General features: G+C 31.2%; 1 protein-coding gene and 1 long non-coding RNA gene across 8 annotated transcripts in view; one reads left to right on the top strand and one right to left on the bottom strand.

Annotated features, from left to right (window-relative positions):
- LOC148604272 (uncharacterized) overlaps positions 1–15,680 on the top strand; it is a 71,343-nt gene that overhangs the window by 15,651 nt on the left and 40,012 nt on the right. For 3 of the 6 annotated variants that reach the window (XM_088550821.1, XM_088550818.1, XM_088550816.1), the window contains 16 exons: positions 33–132; positions 725–798; positions 2,382–2,489; positions 3,520–3,561; positions 4,822–4,923; positions 7,202–7,246; positions 7,842–7,897; positions 8,501–8,611; positions 8,922–9,257; positions 10,422–10,622; positions 11,988–12,259; positions 12,778–12,935; positions 13,183–13,282; positions 13,739–13,823; positions 14,438–14,542; positions 15,318–15,377. In XM_088550821.1, the coding sequence (XP_088406947.1) occupies positions 33–132; positions 725–798; positions 2,382–2,489; positions 3,520–3,561; positions 4,822–4,923; positions 7,202–7,246; positions 7,842–7,897; positions 8,501–8,611; positions 8,922–9,257; positions 10,422–10,622; positions 11,988–12,259; positions 12,778–12,935; positions 13,183–13,282; positions 13,739–13,823; positions 14,438–14,542; positions 15,318–15,377 (1,955 nt within the window). The remainder of the gene's footprint in view (positions 1–32; positions 133–724; positions 799–2,381; positions 2,490–3,519; positions 3,562–4,821; positions 4,924–7,201; positions 7,247–7,841; positions 7,898–8,500; positions 8,612–8,921; positions 9,258–10,421; positions 10,623–11,987; positions 12,260–12,777; positions 12,936–13,182; positions 13,283–13,738; positions 13,824–14,437; positions 14,543–15,317; positions 15,378–15,680) is intronic. The other 3 variants (XM_088550820.1, XM_088550819.1, XM_088550817.1) reach the window with 2 other exon arrangements.
- LOC148604273 (uncharacterized) overlaps positions 1–15,680 on the bottom strand; it is a 41,242-nt gene that overhangs the window by 13,580 nt on the left and 11,982 nt on the right. The window contains exon 3 of one of the 2 annotated variants that reach the window (XR_015916196.1): positions 5,916–6,011. This is a non-coding gene — a long non-coding RNA (uncharacterized LOC148604273). Of the gene's footprint in view, positions 1–5,915; positions 6,012–8,958; positions 9,085–15,680 lie in introns of those variants that run through there. The other variant, XR_015916197.1, reaches the window with a different exon arrangement.

The following is a 15,680-nucleotide window of genomic DNA, read 5'->3' as shown; positions in this document are numbered from 1 at the left end:
ACCTTTCATTAGAAAACAGCAAACTATTTTAGGTAAAGAAGAACCAGAAGAATTAACACCAAGAGTGACGGCTCGTGCTGAAAGATCGGTGGATGAAATTATTGCATCACTCAAAGCTGCTAGAGAAAAACCGTCAGTAATTGTGATATTATGTTATTTTGTATAGCTACTTTTGCAGTTCTTTAAGTAGAAAAATATTTTAATTTATATCATAGGAATGATGATTTGTTTTTATAACCTCAGCTGAAATAAAATAAATCGTTTTAGATATATTGCTGTATATAACTTTACTGGTATTTCCAAGTTTGTGTAATCTGAAATAAGAAATTTGTTCCCTGATTACAGTGGATACATCAGTTTTTTTCAGGGGAGAGAGTTGGTTTTCTGTTGAATAAATTACAGTCATCAAATGAATTGCCTTAGGACTTCAGCTGTGACAAAGATTTAATCTCCCTCTTTGATGAGTTAACTACCAAAGGGGACTCTTTGTGTTATTGTTATTTAATCAATGGAAGATCTATTTTACCTCTTGAACAGCATCATTGTATGAACTATACCCAACCTTTTTCTGTAGAATGTGTTACAGTAGCACATTAATGACCAACTGTCTTTTACATAATTATTACAAAAATATTAAGTACATGCAGTATTTGCAGTATACAAGTATTCATGAATGTGTACTTCTTCAAACTTATGTGTTTAAATATTGGTATGTGTTTTACAGGGAACTTTCTGAAGCAGATAAAAGGATCCAAGAAATTATGGATAGAGTTATGTCTAGAACCAGTGCTACTATAAGTGAGTATTAAATAGATCTGAAGTGCTTGCATTCTATAGGTATTTGCTTTAAATGAGTGTACACAAAAAAATGGCAATCAGTTCAGGTAGAACAATTTTTATAAGAGAATAATATAATTCAATATTGGATGTCTTAAAAAAAACGCCTGACACCTTTTTTGACAAAATTTCTAAAAAGTCAGAATCATAAAATTAACCAGTTACTGTAACATTAAGATAGCATTGTGTATTAGGTTTTCTTGAACTTACCTTTTATTATTGTAGCTATGAAACAAAGAGTCAAACAGAATTTAAATAAAATTTACATGTAATTTTTGGTCAGATTCTTGCCAGGCAACACTACATGATATTGTTAGTCTACTGTTTTATTCTGACATGACAATTGGATTTCAGGGTCTTTCTTTTGTAAGTAATAACATGACAGGTGCTTCAAAGAAAGAGAGTGTTGTAGAACAACTCATTATATGGTTATTGTTGCACTGAGGTCAGAGGTCAAACATTCACAAGGTGTAAAAATAGTTGTAAGAAATCTGCTTTTGATATCATACAAATTTTGTGAAATGTTGATTTTGTTATTTGGTCAGTAGAAATTTGAAGTTTCTGAACAGTTGCAAATATACAGTCACATCTGTCTTATGTGACCCCATAATTTGAGAAAATCATCAGTCTTTGAAATTGGGACCAGCCCACCAGCCAATGCTAGTAAAACTAAGGATGGGCTTGCGGAAATTTTACTTCCAAGTCAATGTATCCTATATAAAATCCTTTTGAGATTAAGGGTAGAAGCTTGTCTGAAATTTAGACAGCAAAGACTGAATAATGGTTGCATACAGTGTAAGGCATGTGGTCTTTATATACAGGTTAATTTTATATAGAATGGACTACATAGAAATACTTCAACCAAAGTCTTTTAAGACAGGTTATTGGTGAATATAGGTGGTCACTAAGGCAGATTTGACTGTAATAGGCAATAAATGATTCAGAATGTAAACTGAACTCTTTAACATTACTGTAACTTGCACCAGTATATGGGATTTTATCAGTAATTGACCAATTGGTGTCTTCTTTGAAATAGCAACTGACCAATCAAAATTGTATAGAACAAGGACATTCATATGGCTATATAAGATATGTAAAATGGTTGATTAATTGTTTTAGAAGGTGATGCTTCAATTATAGTAAATTCAGAGATTACTTAAATTCAGAAATGTAAGTTGAATTTAATTGCTCACTCATGAAAATGCATTTTTTTTCAAATTCTCAACAGATATCATACTTACTTCAATGTCAGGGCTTATGGAATCAAACTTGGTAGGATTGCATATAAACATGATAGGAATAATTCCTAGTAATCAATTTTAGTACCTAATTTGTACTTGAAAGGTACTCCAACTAAATTATTAATGCATATATGTTTTTAAACATGTCTTAATGCTATAATGGCATAAGTTGATATTACATGGATATCAATAGCTCTTTCCTTATTGTCAAAACTCTGAATTTACTGCTGTGCTCAGATTTGATGAAAAGAAGGCTTTGCAATTAGATTTCTATGATATGAGCTTGAATCTATCTTTTCAAAGAGGACTGGGTCCCACCTCCTATAGAGGAATGGATCCCACCTCTATATCTAGGTCCAGTGAAAGGTGACCTTGACACCAGTACTTCAAGTATTTATACTGGTACTTCAGGTATGGAATTAGGCTGGGGGACCTGTAGCTGTGCCTGGTAGAATGTCATCTATCCTTTGCGCTTCATAAATAGCTCTCTTCTTTTCAGGAATAAACATAAGCCAATCTAAGTGGCACTTATATCATTATGGTATAGTTTATTCATCTATCTTGTAATCTCATTACTCTACAGTGTTAAGTTGAAAAATAACTTTTATAAAACAATGCTTAAAGATTACATTAGGAAAAGTTAGTTACTGGTTCCATTCTTACGATGGAATTTTTGGTACTTTGAAAAGAAAATGATGCAATGTACATTTACTGTTAGTGCTAACATTTTGAAGGAATTATATTGATATGAATTTATTTGACTCCCCAATCCAATGGCTCTTCTTTATGTATGCTATAAGTAAACTTATGCTATATTTTGGATTTAAATCTGGACAGAACCAAATCATAATAAAATGGTATAGAAGCATGGTTAATGGTTGATGCTTTTAGAAAACCCTGCAATCACTTTAGTGTGGGACCTGGGGGACATTTTTTAGATATTTTTTTTTTGCTTTGCATGCAATCTAAATTGGTATAATATACTGTATAGACCATTTTATAATTAGTTGCATTTATACATTGGAATAGAAATCTGCTATTGATCTTTAGTTAAATTGTAAAATTTTTCCAACCTGAATTCTTAGTAAGTGGAACTTTCCTTTCCACAAGTCTACATGTACCAGTTAGTCTTTTTCATGATATTTTTTTTTTCTCAAATAAGAATGACTTGCATTTCATGCAAAAATGTCAGCTTTTTTAATTATATTTTCAAGAAATTGATACATGTACCAGTGACTAATTAGAAATAATATTCCATATCATTATAACATTAACAGCTAAGAAGAGGAAGTTAGTACAGCATTTAATGAAAACAGATTTTTACATATTATAGTTTTAAAGTTTTTCATTTACAAAAGCTATTTTGTGTTTAAAAATTGCTAGTTTCCATTTAAATTTGGTCATATATTTTTCTGTCATTATTTATTTATTTATTTTACAGCTGAAGATGATTCAGTTACTGTTGCTACAGAATCAGCCAGAGGTAAGCTAGGCTAAAGGTTATATGTCATTTAATAAACACTAATTCTTTCATCATGTTTAGAATAAGATAAGTTTTTGATTGTAAATTTTTTAACCATGTTTGCAATACTGTTTTTTAAAGCATTTTGGATTCAAACATAAATATTAGCATCTGTAGTAAAGACAAAGTTGTTTACTATGTGCTTTGTTTTGTAGCTGTTTTCTAAAATTTAGCTTGGCATACATTTGTATGTTTACATTAATGGTAGAAGTTTATATTTTGCTATGAGGACATACTCTTTACTCGTAAAGTTCATTATAAAATATGCTAGATTATCGCTATTTTGTTTAAAATCCCTTTGATCTTGCTGTACGATAATTTTCAATCTCACACCAGTTGAGTGAGAATGAAAATTATCGCTAGTTTCTATGTCCTCACGTGACATACAAGCAACAGCGCAGGAATATTTGTTTGTTTACTGTGAAATAATGGCTAATTTGTGGCATTACTTTATAGTCTATAATGGAAAATGATTAAATACAGTAACTTACCCGATAAGAATGAATAAATCATTAAATTATTCCACAAATTTTAAACATGAGCATCATAGTTGACTGATTTTTTTCAAATGATGTGTATCACAGCTGCACATTATATGTGATGTCACGTAGCATGTCGCCGAAAAATAGTCCTGATAGGAAACTTTGCAGCGCTTATAAAACTTACATATTTAGGTCAGGAAAATAAAAATAAAAGTCAACTAATACCTTACACTTCAGCAAAACAGCAATAAACAGATTATCAAATATTTTTCAAGGGAGTTTCTCATGCTCATCTTGTTGAAAAAATATTAAATAATCTAATAATATAACAATTGAATATTATCTTAAAATCAAACATAACTTGGCAATGATTAAATGTATAATAGGCATTTACCTTAACTAATGAAGATAATGCTCTTAGAATTACTACAACTCTAAATCATGTAACCTGTATTTATGGTATGATAAAAACGAATCATTGTAAATACTCAGGCCATGGAAAACCAAAGCTCTTTCCTTTCTTCATAAAACTGATTTATATCAATAGGGTCATACAGTTATAAACACTTCTCTTATTGCTGTACAAATACTTCATGTTTATTTTTCTTGTCTATCGTGTGATGTTTGACAGTTTTTTTATGGCTATTTTTCTATTTCTTTATTTTTTTTCTTGCACATATGAACATTTTGCAATTGCTTTTTTTTTACACTTTGAATTATTTTACGGTCATTGTAACAGATGAATCAGGGGCATCAACAAAAGATGCTTCAAGCACAACACCACAGCCTCCAGAAGTTAATGTTGTATCATCTACTCCAACTGAGACTGCAGTGCCTGATGGTAACAACATATCCCACAATTCCTAACCGTTGCTAATAGTTACAGTCTTCTGCTTGGCTTAACAATATTAATCTTTTTTTTTGTTTTTTTATTTCAGCAACTTATTTAAAAGTGTTAAGATCACTGTAAAGAGAGATTTTCTATTAACATACAAATCTTTGCTGTAGGAGTATTTTTTTTATAAGTATCAGTCTTCAAGTAAAAATCGGAGAGGAGGATATTCATGCATGTCAAAAACCTACCAAAATCAGTTTTATTTCTAATTCAGTATTTGTTACAGAACTAGACAACTTGTCTCAGTTTGTCACTTGATTCTTACACTTTTGAGATAAACATTATGTTGACTGATGAAGCATTGTTTAGTTGGTGGGTTTCTCTTCACCATGAATTACTTTAGTAAGGATTGTGCCTGACTTTTATATGGACTGGTACTTAAGTATTCAAATTATATACAAGAGAACCAATGTATGATGTACATATAACTGATATCTTCTGCTTTGAAATATTTTTTCCATATCTTTTTATATCAGTTTTCCTAAAATGTTAGCAATTTCAAATCATACTTGTGTAGCATTTTTCCTGTATTTGAGAGATTCAAGAGAAATGTACAGATTAGGGAGAACTAATTATCAAAAGTGTTCTGATTAGTGAACTTCAGTGATCTTAACAATATTATATACTGTGTAAGTACTGTTGATCTTGGATACTGATTTTTGTCTTTTTTTGTGGTTTTGTGAAAATTTATAATTTGATATATCTATTTTAAAAAAAATGTTTATTTATTGTAAAACCTGTCTTAACAAAACCCTGAATAAAATTGATTTTTTTTTAATTGGAAAATCTTCATATTAGCTGTTATGTAATTAAAACTATGTTAACCAAGAAGCTACTAATAAAACTGGTCAAATTCTTCACCTATAATTGGTTTCACTGTTTCAAGATGATACAAACTTACTACTAACCTTTCAGTACCAATGATAATACATACTTACATAGTTCAGTTCTATGTTGGAATAATCTTGTTCGCAGATAACCAGAAATACTTTTGTTAGATGAACACATTTCACAGTTGAATCTATAATCATCTTCTGAAAATAATATTCCTTTTGTAGTGTTAAATTTTCACACCTTTATGGTTAGAATTGAGCTCAAATAGGTGCTTTTTACAAATTTTTGCTGTTGAATGATACAGATCATTTCTATTGATGAAGAAAAAAAAACTGATTAATAGTCCTTGATGTATTCATTCAATAGAATCTCTGGGTATTGGCACGACAGTACTGTTACAAAATGTAAGAGTAACGGATTGTTTTTTTCTATATAATGTTCCAAAGATCTGAAGACTTGAGAATGGGGTAATTTAGTATTCATTGTTCCCATAAGGAAAAAAACTATGAACTTTCACACTTTTTTTTCCAAAAAAAATGCTACAAAAATAATTAGGCTTGAGCTGCACTAAATATTAAGGCTTAAATGATTATCAACTGTGGAATACAATTCTCCCTTAGTCTAATAGAACCATGATCAAATATACCCTGATATCAGCAATACTTAATTAATGACTTACACCCTTTAGAAATAGTTGCATGTGCATGAAATTTCCTTTGCTTTTAGAGATATAGCAAATTGAAAATAGAAAATTTATAGCCCATCCTAATTGTGTATTGTAAGCACTGTGCATCGTCTTCATTGGCATTAGAAAAATTGACATCTTACTTTAACATCAAAATTTAAGTAATCAATTTATTCTCATAAACTACACATAATTATTAGAGGGTATGATTAAATTAATAATTACCATTAAAGGCAGGGTTGGAACTCATAGTAAATGAATATGATTTCAGGACAAGAAATCTGTCCTTTATTAATTAAAAGGTTTGGGATCGGGAATAAAATGTATGACAGATATTGTAGAAACAAATAGCAAAAAAAGCATGGATAATTTGTTTTATTCTATTTCCAACAGTACATAAAAATAAAATGATTGGGTTCCTAACAGTGATAAGATATAATGGATTACAAAAATGTTTTTGTTACGTTGTCCTTCCTTGTTTATTAGAGCAGGTACATGTATTATATTTCTTGAAGCTTTGAAGGAGTAAGGATGTTTTAGGGGCTTTGCATGGAAGGTAATTTTCATCAATATTATGTAAATGTACTGTTGTATATAAACATTTCCTATCCCCCTACATTCTAGCACATAAAAATCTAATTTTTTTTAGTACATGTAGTCCTATTATATTATGTTTTATTATTCTTTCGTAATTATTCTTTACAGATGCTGAAACAACAGAACAAGAAGATGGTGAATCCAAGTCAAAAGGTTCATATTCCATTACTGGGAGAGTACTTATAAGGGCATCAGGTTATTTACCGTGAGAGTACTTATATTATAGTGGCATCAGATTATTTTGGACCATGAGAGTACTTATATTGTAGGGGCATCAGGTTATTTTGGACCATGAAAGTACTTATATATTTATGGGTATCAAGTTATTTTAGACTGATATATAGTTTGTCTAATATAATTTGATGATTGCCTGAGCACAAATACATATTTTGCTATCAATTTCTTATTAAAACATTCATTAAAACAAACGACATCATCTACTGTAAACTGTGATTTTCCCAGCAGTTTTATTTCTGCCATTTTGCAGTAAGATCTGTAACTCTAAAATTAAATTGTCTTAAATGTTTCCATCTGTAATATCTGTACTAAGTCAGGATAATTAGGGTTGTTTCCAACTTTCCAGTTTTTACCCTGATATTGCCATTTGGTATACAGACTTTCCTTTTTGCCTATTACATTGGGTTTTTCGGTTCCGTAATTTTGTTAGTATCCTTTATTGACTCGACCCCAATTCTTTCTGTTCTATATTACTACTACTAGATATTGACCCCTCTGTCTTCTTTTTCAGATGAAGAAATTACTGAGGGAAAAGCCGAAGAAAAGGGCAAAGATGAGACAACCCAGGTATAGATTCATTTTATTCTAATTAAGTTTAATTTTGTCAAATATTTATCTATGTTAGATGCAGTATGGGAAATAGAAGTATTGTGAAAAGGAAATGTTAAATTCTGATGATTTTTATCTTATCAGTTCCAATTTGTATCAGTGTCATTCCATATTTGATCAAAGTAGCATATGCCTTTAAAATTGCATATCTGACCAGCTATTTAAATCTTCATTAAGGCCTCACCATGAAGAGTGGCAGATGCCCTATAATGATCAGTCTATCGAGACGTGCGTCAATAAGTGTATCCATACCAAATACTGTCCACACTGTAACTTTTTGTCTTTCATGATAGAGTTTTGATATTTAGGGTTTGTGTTATAGCACATACAATGATGATGAACAGAAATAAAGCATTGCATATACCAAAATACATTTTATACACCTACTTTAAAAAAATAAAATTTGTAATTTTTCTTTTTTTTAAAGTGAAATACAGTGTCCACAAAAATTGGTTGAAAATAATACATGTAATCCATGATTTACAAAAAATTGACACAACAAGACAATTGATATATAAATAGTATCTTGACATTATTGATGTTAGTGTTTTATTGTTGTAGGAACAGGTAGTAGAGGCCCCTCCTGAGGCAGTGACTGAACTGACTAAGATGACGACTGAGTTTGAGGACAGTGGGGAGGAAGAAGAACCTGAGGTTGTTGATATTGCTAAAGTAGGTCATTATTTACCTATTGAGGTCAAAGTATCAACAATAAGTGTTGGGTACATTTAATTTACCATCAATGAATATACATTCCTGATTTAAGTAATATAGGCCACACAATGTTAAATCATTTACAATCATAGTTTTAGGCACATAATCATCTGAAGACCCTGAAACATTCTCTTTTACTGCCTTTGACGTTTAGTATAAAAATTTGTTAAATGTATCTAACATATGATCAAGAATGATCTAACTTAAGACTTGGACAGCATTTAATGATTTCTTTCGTAGATAATCCATATTGACACTATATTTACAGGCTTGGGAAGACTTGGCAGTACCACCTAATGCTACGTATGAAGATTTAGTCAGTGTATCTGGCAAACCAATGGGAATACAGCAAAGATCAACTGGAAAGGCAGAAATCAATGAGATCACTGTCCAAAGTGAGGCTGTGTCGTTCTTGTCAACATGGAAACCTGCTGTAGAGAGAGAGAAGACATTAGATACAATCCCAGAAGTTGCTACCCCTCCGAAGCACATCCATCATTTTTGTACTGTGACAAGTGATTACCAGCTTCCAGAACAATTCAGACATCTTGGGAGAAAGTATCATGCTCCTGATAAATTCATGGCTTCAAAACAACCTGTCAGGGTAAAAGTCATAAATATACTACAATGAAAGTACTTTTATTCATGGTTACCCATTTTCATGGTTTAGGGAAAAATTATTGTATTGCAGACTCTTGAATTTGTGGATTTGACAACTCAATCGTATAAACTATTGGAAAATTTCCTGTTTGTTTGGAACCAAATTTCTTGGTTTTCCAAACCCAAGAAAACCATGAAAATTGTTTCCCTACAAACTTTAATCCTTCCACAGTATCATATTATGATAATCCTTGTTAACATAGTTTGGGGGGTATATCATGTATATAGAAATAATCTATGTGTGGATTCTGTCTGTCCACATCTCTTGATTATTATTGACACTATCTGTTACTGATTAAGGGAAACAATACAATGAGAATTGTTAATATATACTTTATAACCTATCATTATCGTAAAATTTGATTTGATATCGAAATCTATCACTATTTTGTTTAAAAACCCTTTGATCTTGCTGTAAGATAATTTTCAATCTCACGCCAGTCGAGTGAGAATGAAAATTATCGCTAGTTTCTATGTCCCTGTGTGACATACAAGCAACAGCGTAGGAATAATTTACGACCCAAATAACAGTCTGTTTACTGCGTAATAATGGCTAATTTGTGGCAATATTTTCTAGTCTACATTGGAAAATGATTATAATACAGTAACTTACCCGATTAGATCCCAAAATTATTCCACAAATTTTGAACGTGATCATCATAGTTAACCGACTTTTAAAAAAAAAATGTGTATCACAGCTGCACAACATACATGACATCACATAGCATGTCACTGAAAAATAGTCCAGAAAGGAAATTTTGCAGGGCTTATAAAACTTGCATATTTAGGTCAAGAAAACTGAAAATAAACGAAAACTAATACGTTACAATTCAGCAAAACAGCAATAAACAGATTATTAAATATTTTTTTTCAACTCGTGGGAGTTTCTCATGCTCATGCTCATCTTCTCTCGCAGCAAAGCCGCTCGACAAGGTCCCTCTCGTTGAAAAAATATTAAATAATCTAATAATCAATAGTACTCAGTACTCTATGTTTATTTTGATCGGAAAAGCCTAGGAGTTATCAAAATATAGTGTTGTAGGGCTCATTCAGCTTTAAGTATACACTACTTGAATTTATGACTATAAGAAAAATAATTCTTTTCTAGTTTGCCAGTAGAGGACCAAATTTTTCAGAGGCTTTAGATGAGGAAACTGCTTCTCAGCTGTCACATGCAACTGAGACTAGAGATACAGAGAAGAAAAGAATTGGGTCTGCTGCTCAGAGAATCCTGGAGGAGGCTGAAAAAAATAAGGGGCAGAATAAAGAGGAGTCATTAGATGTCTGGAGACAGAGGGCAGAGGAAGTGGTTAGTATATAGTTAAAAACCTACAGAGTCCGAAACCCCTAATAAACCAAAAGACCTGTCTGAACCAGGCAGTTTTTGAAGAATATGAATTTCAGGTCAAATATATTTTTAAACTTGGTATACTGAACACCTGTCTAAACTAAACACCTGACTAAACTGAACACCTGTCTAAACTAAACACATGTCTAAACTGAACACCTTTCTAAACTAAACACCTGTCTAAACAGAACCAACTTTGAAGTTGTAGAGGGGTTCTGTGTAGACAGGATTTCCTGTATATAATTTACACAAGTATCCACCTTGATAAATTTACTTGTGCAATACATTTTATTTATTTGTATCTAAGTGAAGATAAATTCTTTCCCATATTTAAAGCAAATGTAGATTAAGTCATATTTCAAACTCAGTATATCTAAAAGAGTAATCAATGGAACCAAGATTATAGCGGTAATCAAAAGAATGTAATCAAGGGACAAAGACCAGACATGGAAAACAGACATACACAACAAAGAACATAAAGTAACTAAAATCACACATACAAAGTAACAAAAGTAAATGAGCAACTCGGACTCCACTAACAACTATGAGCATGGACCAGGTGCACCGGTAAGGTAAGCGTCCTCTGCTTTTCTAGAAACACCCGCCGAGTTGCTCATATAAAATATATATGCATTTAGGTTGTACCTTGAAATTGTTTTCTGTACATCTTGTTGATTTGTTGGGAAACAGTTCAAGTATTTTTTCTTTAATTAGCATTTCATGGTGAAGTTTCTGGGATATGTTTCTTTGTTTAAGAGACAACTTAAATATCTTAATACTGTATCTATTTCATGAATCGTATTTTACTATGTACAAATATGGCTTTTCCTTAGGAAAATATTTTATTCTATTGTGAAAATCCTTGTTTTTTTAATCAATATGTCAAACTAAGCATTCTTTACCAATTACATATACCATTTGTTTATATATGCTCACCAACAAATAAATTTAGGTCTTCACTCTGTACATATGTATTTGTCAATCTGTATTTTTTTCATTAATCAGACATCAGGTTTAAGTTCCTGTAAGCCTGATTTCTTTTTGATGAGTTGAATCATTTGTTAAATTTGATGCACATGACACTTTAACATCATTTTATTTGCTTTTAAAGCATATTACACTAACCTAGAAGTTCCTACATTGATGTCAGTATAGTGTCATCATATTTTTTCTTTTAATTTATGTTTGCCTAATTTTTTCATATACTTTTATCTGTATAGAACAATTTATGTTCAAATACTTTTTTTATATTACAATTATAAGAGAAGAAGATTTTTAATTCTTTTGAATTGAAGTTAAAATGTTTTCCTATATTTCTGAAAACAGTTCAGTCAGCCATCAATATCGGTTGAGGGTACCAGATTATCACTGAAATCAGATGAATCCAGATTGTTCTGGACACCTGCACCACCAAAATTAGATGTGGCACCAGCTAAGGTCAAGGACATTCTCTTCCCTGATTATGAATCAAAGAGTTTTTCTCTTGAGACAAGGGAGATGTCTGCAACCCAACTTGAAGATATGGAGGAGAGCTCTGAGTCAGAGGAAGAGGATATGGAAGTAGATATTGAGCAGGAAAGATTTGAGGAAATACACAGGTGAGGTATAACTCTGTCCTAGGAGCAACAAAATTAGAAAATACTTAAATTTGGGGATATTCTTCAGTCAAAGTCCTGGAGTTTTATTATGTTACAAACAGTCAGAATGTTCTCAGAAGTTTTAGAAGTTTTATTGAACTAGGGCTAGGGCCCTTTATTCTGACAAAATATTTAAGAAAAGAAATAAATGTGTTTTATGCTCTTCTCAGTGAATTCTTTAGCCACATAACTATAAAAAATAAATTTGGGTGCAGTGTATGAAAACCTGAATTGTACGAAGCAGATATGATAAAAATATTCTACTGAATGGTATTTTACATGTTATAATTCTAGTTAGTAAAAAAACAAATATTTCAAAATCCCGATATAGCTACAAACCTATTCTTGTGTTTTTATATAATGCACGTGACTATTCCACGAAAAAACTAAAAGAAACAACAAACAAACAAACAAAAACCCAAGCATTCAGAATCAAAACACAACTTAAATCATGTGACTTGTATGGTTGTTGTTTACAGGTTACTTCATAAGAAGAGTGATTCATGTGAAGATTTAACAGAACTTGATGTTGCTACTAAACAGAGACAAAACGACATCAAGGCCCGTAGGATAAATCCATATGAGCCAAGGAAGTTACTGAAAGGGGAACAACACCCTCCAAAACCAGAGGCCCCTCGTAAGTCTGAATTTCTAAGTAGCTAATTAAAATGTGGGATAAAAAAATCCTAATGACAAATTGTGTATGGGTTCTTTTTCAGAGGGAATGTTTTTATTCATGTGCATTAGTTTCATATTACAATTAAGAAAAGCAGTCAATGAGATTAGGTTATATTTAGTAAGTGGATAAATAAAGTATGGAATTAAGAATAAACTCTAATATTTCAAAGTGGCATTGTATGTATGTATGATGATATATTTTACAGCAACTGAGTCAGGGTCCACAGCTTCTACTCCAGCACCTGAATTTAGATACAGACAAGACATGCCTGATAGTGAAATATTTCCGGTCTTTGTGCCTATGAGGTAAGAGTGATGGATGAATGTGAGCATTTAAGGAATATATTGGAGTTATTATGAACAATGAATAGGTTGATTGACAATTCTTGTAAGAGTGAAATCATAGAAAAATAAAAATGATTGTTTTTGAGATAGTATATTGTAAATCCAACTTATTATTGTGTGTGATTTATATATGTTAATTTAATGAGTGAGAAAAATTCCCCAAAATAAATAAATACATGTAGTAGCAATTGATATTAGTCATAAACTGTGAAAATAAGTATCCATGAAAATAGATTTGTTTACAGTTTTACAATGTTTTCATTCTATTTTTCTATGCATCAGCTGTACCAACTATATAATTCAAGAATTCACACATGAAAACTATTGAAAGTCATATTAGGCATAGCCTAGCAAAAAATGTTACTTTCATTGAAATTGTAATACAGTGTATATTACAACTTTTATTTGCTTCCTCAGACGTTCCAGGTCTGATCCCTACATTTACACTGTGGATGACGATACTTTACTGGTGCCTCAGTCTTATAACACTGCTGTAGAAGAGGTAGTATTAAACCTTAACCACATTGTAGACCAAATTACATTTGGTGTTTTGGTAAATCCAGACATGACACTAATTCTCCTGTTGCTGTTTTAGCAGCCATTCACTTGTAAATACACAAATTAGCCATTGTGAATTTGATTCAAGTTTGGAAACACAAAAATGTAAAAAATTACATTGACCGTATCTTTACAAGTGATAAATGATCACTGATTGAATATAACTTTTCTATAAACATAAATCTTTGTTATACAAATTGGCTTGAACCAGTGAAAATGCTCTGCACAGCCTCACATTTTCATGCTTCTAAGCCTCACCTGTATATCAGTTTTATGTCAAGTCAGTGCATTGTTATTGTTTATATGTCACTCACTGCATGATTCTTAGCCTCACCTGTATATCAGTTTTATCTTGTTATTGTTTATATATCACTCACTGCATGATTCTTAGCTGAACCTGTACTTTAATTGTGGTTGAAATTTGTTACACAAATCAGGATGATAGAAGTTACTGAAGAGAAATATGACAATGTCACCATTGATTTAATATTAAGATATTATCGATTTGAATAAGATTTTAAATTAACAATTACTGGCTCTGTAACTATTTTATTTCAGATTTCAAGGCAGAAACAAAATATAAGACAGATGAAAATTAAGTGGAGAGAAGAAGAAAGGAAAGCAAAGAAAGAAGAAGAAATGCAGGAGAGATTGAGGAGAATGGTATGACATTTTACTCATGTCTTTCTCTCAAAGTAGCATCAATAATAATATAATAATGGCTAGGCTGTACTGTGAAAGTACTTTTATTTTCGTGATTTAGGACACAAAATTAGTTTGTGGATTCTTGAATTCTTGGATTTGACAACTCCACCTTACGATTATATTTGAAATTTCCCTTTTGTTTGAAACCAAATTTCATGGTTTATTGATTCCACAAAAACCACGAAACTGATACCCCACAAACAATACTACTTTCACAATATTGCAATTATTTCAATAGGATTAGCATTTACATGTATTTATATCCCTTATTATAGTGCTGTAAGCTTGTAATATTGATATGCAGAGAATAAAAGTAAGAAAACTGATTTCCTGTTTAATATTGATATGCAGAGAATAACAGTAAGAAAACTGACTTCCTGTTTAATATTGATATGCAGAGAATAACAGTAAGAAAACTGATTTCCTGTTTACATATCAATGCACCAGAGGTGTTTATCTTTATGAAATCTGCACAGTTTCAATAAATTTTGACTGCAGATTATGATTTATGGAAAGTAAGTTTCTACGGATGTTAAAAATCATGAAATTTGGAATTTTATCTAACTTTTTCATACAATATGACAAAAATATGGATTGTCAAAAAGTGGCATTAACAGGGTTTTATCAGATTGTTAGAGGTTAGCAGAGATTAACCATTTGAATAAATCAATTTAACATTTTCAAAGCTATAAGAACTTGACATGTAAGTAACTCTACTGAATACAATTCTTAGGAGTATGAGGAGACTACATGTAGTACATGCAGTACCTGTAGTACATGTAGTAGTGTTGTGGTAAGAAGTTTATTGTTGACTTTTTATTTAATTTTATTACTGTAAAGCTGAAATTTTGGCAGGGTATTTAAAGGTTGGGGTACATTTACATGTTAAATTGGCCCCCAAACTTGACTGAAAGTTTGTGTTCTAGCACATTTACATGCTGAACTAATGTGCTTTTTCTACCATTCACATTCCTATATTTACAAATTTTCTGTAATGTACAGTTTGGACACGATTACTGGCCGAAAGAGCTGATTTTTCTAAAGTTTTGCAAAACCAAGAAGTAGTTTATCCTTTTATCATGAAGAAAAAGTATCT

The sequence above is a fragment of the Perna viridis genome, chromosome 10 (assembly GCF_037379345.1).
Source record: "Perna viridis isolate PV_CMFRI_1.1 ecotype Kerala chromosome 10, ASM3737934v1, whole genome shotgun sequence".
Taxonomy (NCBI): domain Eukaryota; kingdom Metazoa; phylum Mollusca; class Bivalvia; order Mytilida; family Mytilidae; genus Perna; species Perna viridis.
This window is presented reverse-complemented; position numbering and strand designations above follow the sequence as displayed.